Source organism: Myiozetetes cayanensis, unplaced genomic scaffold (genome assembly GCF_022539395.1).
Source record: "Myiozetetes cayanensis isolate MyiCay16 unplaced genomic scaffold, myiCay2020 scf6-25, whole genome shotgun sequence".
NCBI classification, from domain to species: Eukaryota; Metazoa; Chordata; class Aves; order Passeriformes; family Tyrannidae; genus Myiozetetes; species Myiozetetes cayanensis.
In genome coordinates this window covers 60,703,622-60,710,137 of record NW_026087853.1, presented here as the reverse complement: position 1 = coordinate 60,710,137, position 6,516 = coordinate 60,703,622, and the positions used below count along the sequence as shown (strand labels likewise).

At 46.1% G+C, this 6,516-nt stretch overlaps 1 protein-coding gene across 1 annotated transcript; it reads left to right on the top strand.

Annotated features, from left to right (window-relative positions):
• The first annotated feature begins 2,917 nt into the window (after positions 1–2,917).
• Positions 2,918–4,796, top strand: FIBIN (fin bud initiation factor homolog). The gene has a single exon (XM_050335247.1). It carries the CDS (start codon positions 2,995–2,997, stop codon positions 3,616–3,618), a length of 624 nt encoding a protein of 207 aa, XP_050191204.1. The 5' UTR covers positions 2,918–2,994; the 3' UTR covers positions 3,619–4,796.
• The last annotated feature ends 1,720 nt before the right edge of the window (positions 4,797–6,516 follow it).

Here is a 6,516-nt window from a genome sequence, read left to right as displayed (position 1 = left end):
GAACATTTATACCTTAAAGCCTGTGGGGCCTTCAGGACCAAATACCATATATCTGTTCTCCAAAGTCAATGGACCATTTACACCTGAAACATTATGATGCTGTGAAGTTTACCATGACCTGCAACAGAAATAGCAAGCATGGGTGAGCCAAAACCCAAAGATAAAGCATGGTTTGGGGAGGAAAATGTATACAAGTGTCACCTGAAATCCAGAGCTGAGCTGACAGCATTTGCTGTCAGTTTATGGGCATTTTCTTGGCTGGAGCCTGATTTTGGTGCTGTGGCATAAGAGGTTATGCAGAGTAAATCCTGCAGTTCTTTATAGTACTATAAACTACTGCTGTTCAGTGGAAAAACAATGGCTTTACCACAGCAGAGTGTATCACATGCCAAGTGTTTGTAAGATGACAGTATCAGTTTCAGTATGCTGCTTTATTTTTGCTTCCAGTACTTTTTCCTCATTTATTCTGAGGGAATTTTTAAATGCTTAAGCAGGCATGGAGGATAAAATACTGTCATGCTGAAATCAATGGGTCTTTTGACAATGCCAGGATTTCAATGAGGGCCTTCATGGGAGCATGCCTCAAGGAACAGCTGCTTCTTGGATGTATCCCAAGAGCTGCCTAGATATCTGATCTCATGCAACTACCCCTATGGATTCCCAGTGGAAAATGCAACATTCAGCAGAAAAATGGCTTGCTCTCCTCCCTGGTTCTCTGCACCCCAGGTTTCTGGTATTCCTGAAAAATTCCCTCCTGTCTTCCTTCAGTTTTATCGCCCTCTGAACTTCCAGATAACGCCAGAAATTACTTTAGGAAACTCTACGCTGACACTGATTTTTATGTTGTTACTACAACCTTTGCTGTGGTCTTCTGTTCCTGCTGCTGTTGACTGTGAGGAAACTGTCTGACCCTTCAACCCAAGTTCTGATGGATAAAGGCAATTGTTACTTTCAGTGTGTTTTTCATTAAAAAAATAATCTGATTTTCATTTGTATGCACATGGTTTTATGGTCAGTTTAAGGGTATTCATATTATATTATCTCATTGCAGTCTTAAGAATTTTGGAATGAACAATGGCTACTCACGCACAGTCTTGTTCTGTCAGATGTAAGCCTATATCTTTTCCATTGTTTCATGCTTTCTGGTTTAAAATCTGAATTGTGCTGTGTTTAATCCTGACCCTTAATAGGTATTGCCTATTGGATCAGGCCATTGTGTATCTTTCAGCAAGTTCCAGTTTTTACCAAGGCTATGCCCACTGAGTCACCAAGACTGCAGATCCTGTATTGCAGACCGCCTTCAAAAGCAGACATTCCAGGTGGGTTACTTGGGGAGAGACTATTTGGATATAAAATTTAAATTAAGCTCAGATAATGCATGCTGGATTGAAAACAGCAGTGGCAGAGAGTCAGTGGCTGCAGTAGGGAGCAGCAGACACCTCTTAATCTCTAAACGTATGAAGAGACAAAATATTTACTAAGGCTGGATTTTTACCCTCTGTGGCACTGGACAAAAGCATAACCGTGCTGACAAAGCTAGAGCTGGGTAATTTACAGGGCAGTACTTTCATGAAGAGACCTCAAAAGTGGAGTCCACCCCAAACCAAGTGCCAGGCAAACCAGCTGGCTGGCAGTAATACCAGCCTGGGTAGAAGCTGATGCAGGTAATGTGCTGTGGTTAACAGAGAATTGGTATCCAAATAAAATATTAGGTGAAACAAGAGCATCCTGGACAAATTACCAAACAGCCTCAGCTGAATAAGCTTTAAATGTTTTATAGAAAGCTGAAGCACAATAGCTCAGCCCAAACCTACCTGTTTATATGAGTGTTTTGTGAACTTAATTACAAACATAAAATGTTTCCAAATGAGTAGAGTGTTTCTGTTATGATAGCTTGTCTGGCCTGGATTGTCAACAGGAAGTTGCCTGGACTCTGCAAACATTGCTCATGAATGTGTGTATGTATGTAGGTGTATGTATGTGTGGCCCCAACTGACTCATGGGCTTGGAGAGCCTACTTTAAAGCAATTCAGTAAGTTTTACTCTGGATGACTACAGGATTTGGTATAACCTCTGCTAGATGGTGATTGTTTTTTCCATGGAAGAGGAAAGATGATGGTGAAAGGGGTTGGTAACTTTACAGACCCTTTCTTTTTGTGATCTCACCTTGATTTAACAACTCAAAAATAAGAGAGATTTCTACAAGTTGCATGCACAGTTTGACGCTGACACAATCATACTACGAGACTCACCCAAAATATTTTTTTCATGAAAGAGAAACACTTCAAATTCAGCTCCAAATTCATCCAAAGTCAGCTCCCTTGGATGCACTGTATTGGGGTTTTCCTCAAACCCATCTGACACTTTTGTTTAAGAAGAGATTTTGCATAAGAAGAGATTTTGCATTTCATTTCCCCATCCTCCCTATCGAGGTTTATTGTTTTACACTTTATACTTGATATCGCGCCTATTTCCCTCCTGAGTTTTCAACCAGCGACAAACTACGTGGCCTGAGCAACTCCGTCCGGTCCCTCCGCCCCGAGCCCTGCGTCCGAGCTGCTGTGCGGACCGGGCTGCAAGCAGAGCAGTCGTTTTTAACGGGGAAAACCAGCAGAGCTGAGGCGTGTCGGGTTTAGGGGGATTTCTTTATTTAAAAGAGGAGAAAGTTGTTCTCGCAGCCCTCCCTCCCCGCGCCGGATGCCCCCGCGGGGGCGATGCGGGGGCGATGCGGGCGGGGCGATGCCGGGGGCGGGGGCGATGCCGGGCGGGGCGATGCCGAGGGCGGGGGCGATGCCGGGGGCGGGGGGCGGCCCGGCCCGGCCCTGCCCTGCCCGGGGGCCGCTTCCCCCTGGGCGGGCTGCCCCGCTTTAAACCGCGGCGCGGCGGAGCCGGGGCCCAGAGCGCCGCCAGCCCTGCCTCGGCCCGGGCGGCCCGCAGCGGCAGCGCGGACACCCATGGGGCGCGGGCGGCCCTAGGCTGCTCGTCGGCCGCAGCATGCCGGGCCCCCTGCGCCTGCTGGGGCTCTTCTGGCTCTGCAGCCTCTGCCGCGGGTACTTCGAGGGGCCGCTGTACCCCGAGATGTCCAACGGGAGCCTGCACCACTACTTCGTCCCCGACGGGGACTACGAGGAGAACGACGACCCCGAGCGGTGCCAGCTGCTGTTCCGGGTGAGCGAGCAGCGGCGCTGCGGGACGGCGGCGCCGGGCGGCGGGCTCAGCCTGCGGGAGGAGCTCACGGTGCTGGGGCGGCAGGTGGAGGACGCGGGCCGGGTGCTGGAGGGCATCGGCAGGAGCATCTCCTACGACCTGGACGGCGAGGAGAGCTACGGCGCCTACCTGCGCCGCGAGTCCGCGCAGATCAGCGACGCGTACTCCAGCTCGGACCGCTCGCTGAGCGAGCTGGAGGGCAAGTTCCGCCAGGGGCAGGAGCAGGGCGGCCGGGAGGAGTCCCGCCTGGGCGACAGCTTCCTGGGGCTGCTGCTGCACGCCCGCGCCCTGCTCCGGGAGACCCGCCACATCTCCAGCGGGCTGCGCGACAAGCACGACCTGCTGGCCCTCACCGTGCGCAGCCACGGCGCCCGCCTCAGCCGCCTCAAGAACGACTACCTGCGCGCCTGAGAGCGCACCCCGCACCGCCCGGACCCGCGCCCCGCACCGCCCTCGAACGGCACCCCCAGCCCTGCCGCCAGACCCCGCGGAAGGCACAGCCCCAGGAGCTTGCACAGATCCTGGATTGGGAAAGACCTCCCAGGATCACCGAGTCCAGCCTTCCACTGAAGACCACCCTGCCCACTAAAGCGTATCGCGAAGTGCCACATCTGCTAATTTTTTTGAACGCCTCCAGGGATAGTGACTCCGCCAAAATGCATCCTTCTTCATGGGAAAAAAAAACTTTATTTATTCTATTTGACTTTCTAAACAAATAGCACAGTTCTATAAACCAGGACGTTCGAGGTAAATGTTTAAGTTAATATCCCGTATTCAAAAAAAAACCTACCCTCTGTTACATCATTCATCTTCGGTTCCAAAGTGAAGTGAGCTTTCTCGTCTCTGGCTCCCTGTTGTTTGTTTATAAATCACCTGTTCTACCGTGGCTCGTCTGCCACAAGCGTGGATGCAGTGTGGTGCTCGGCAGCCCTTTCCAGCCTCGTGTGTAGCAAATACTTAAAATGCGTTTGTTGTTACTCCTTCAGGGTGAAACCTCTGGCCCTCTGTTAACTTCCTTAAGCTTTTGTAATGGTTCGTATTCTATGCACGTTAAACGTTGTTCTACCACGTAACTTAAAGCTGTGATTTTTCACTTGTGCTTGGAAAGATGGGAATTATTCTGGCGGGATTTGTACTCTTCCAGGCTTGCTTATCTGTGACTCTGAGCTATCATAACCCCAAGAACCAGCCAAAAAGGTTTATGTCAGACCCTGAGAATGCTGATGGAGATTTTTATAGTAAAAGGAATGAGCCCTAGTGGCGATTGGAGTTTCGGATCCCAAATCTGAGAGCCAGGAGCATGCTTCTAAAGCAGACAAAAAGGTTTTGTCTGTGCTAGCAGAGTGATATTTCTTTTTGGTGACTTTGTACTTTTGCTAGCTAAGCTATTAATAAAGCTATTTGTGGTCCTAGACAATAGCAAAAGTGCCTCGTGGGAAGGAGGGGGAGGATTGTTTGGGTTTTTAGACTCATTGCTATTTAACTGACAACTGGGGGTAATGTGGCTATTACGTTACAGATACTGCAGGCAGAATCACTATTTGGATGAAAATCGTTTGTATGTTGTTTTAATAAATATTTGAAAACAATGTTAAAGTACATTTTTGTTCTTTTACTGATTTCCTTGAGACACTCTTAATTTAAAACATGCTGTTATGTCTTTTCAGAAAAAAAAATGCAAATTTGTAGCTTCTGCCAAGTGAAACAACTTGCTTTTTTAGTAAAGGCAAATAAAAGTGTACAGATTCGAGAGGTAAGCAAGTTTCCTTAAAAGCAGTTATACAGAAGGGCTTGTGGAGCAGATTTTTTTGTTTTGGTTTGGTTTTTGTTTGTTTGTTTTCAGTTTTTGTAAGCCTTTTTAAGCACCTAGCAATCTCGTGGCACTGCAAGGGAAGCATAAGTCACCTGGGACCAGAGTGCTGAAGGCACCAGGAGAGTTTGACTCAGGTATGTGCTTAGAGAACCAGACAGCTCAGTGCTGTCTGTTGAGGGCAGTGAGGTGTAGCTGCTAGCAGGATACTTTAGATGTCGATTTTCACCTTTAGGTCCCAAGTATCTTTGAAGATTTGCTGAAAAAGAAACATCTTATTTGAGTGACTTTGGTGGAACTACTCAGTGTTACTTTCCTGTTAAGTTAGAAGGTATGGCAGGTTGCAGCTCCTAAAAATTGATTTATTTGTGATACTTTCCGTGCTAATAGGGGTGGACGGAACAACACAAGAGCCATCTGAGTCACTGAGTCTTGTCTGCTCACTGTCACAGCAAACCATGTAGCATTTCTGGGCTGGACCAAACTTCAGAAGAGCCTGAGGGTTTCATTCATACCCAGTATCCCTTCTGAATCTGGCCAGTTTAGAAGTAGGTGCCAAGGATGTCATCCAGTTCCGTTTGTGCCCAGCTGCTTTTTAAAACAGATTTTAGTCTCTGCTTACCCACTTTCTGAGTCACTGGTTATAACACACATTGTAAACATTAGTAAATAGACTGAAATGGCAGGACCATGCTAGTTTTTCAGCTATGTGAGAGCAGTATTCAATTCTTAATAGAAGAATAGTAGTAATAGTGTAAAAATGCAGATTCTTGAATATGCTTTAAGCAGCTTGACTATTCCATTTGCAGCAGCAAACTTTTGGTCAGGCTGAAGCTATCCCAGTGTATGCAGCATACCAAAAGAGTAAATGTTTGCAGAATGCTTACTTTTCAAAGCAGGAGACTGTGATCTGAGGATATTTAGAGTGTTAACTCATTCCACTCCATACCCTGTAAATCATCATCCAATGAAACAAAACTATGGTACTTTATAATTCACGCTAATGTTTCATATAATAAATATGAATTTCTGACACTGGTTTATGTTTCAGTAAAATATAAACATTTTTATATTTGAAGTATGGCAGAATGTTGATTTTCTTTCAGTATCATTCATTATGAGAGGCTTTAAATGTTCTTTTCAAAAAGAAAATGAAGATATCTGAGTCTGGTCTATGCATGAGTTCACACATTTAGTAGAAATAGTCAATCTTACATGGGTTCAATCAAGCCAGAACAAAAATCTTTTAGGACATTTAAATCTTCTGGAATTTGATTTACATAAGTATTGGCTGGTGTATACATTAAATATATATATTTTGAGTCAGAGCTGATACATTAAATGGTTCTTATAGAGCTGCAGTGCCTACAAGAGCTGAGTGCTTAGTGATATCCAGTAGTCTCAAGTTTTAAATTCAAATTTGTTCTTTAAAAACTATATCATAATCCTCTTTGCAATCTTATAAATGTTCTGCTTCTGCTTTTTTGTCTGATAAAACT

Coding starts and splice junctions, on each gene's coding strand:
- FIBIN (XM_050335247.1), top strand. CDS start 2,995: ATGCCGGGCCCCCTGCGCCTGCTGGGGCTCTTCTGGCTCTGCAGCCTC.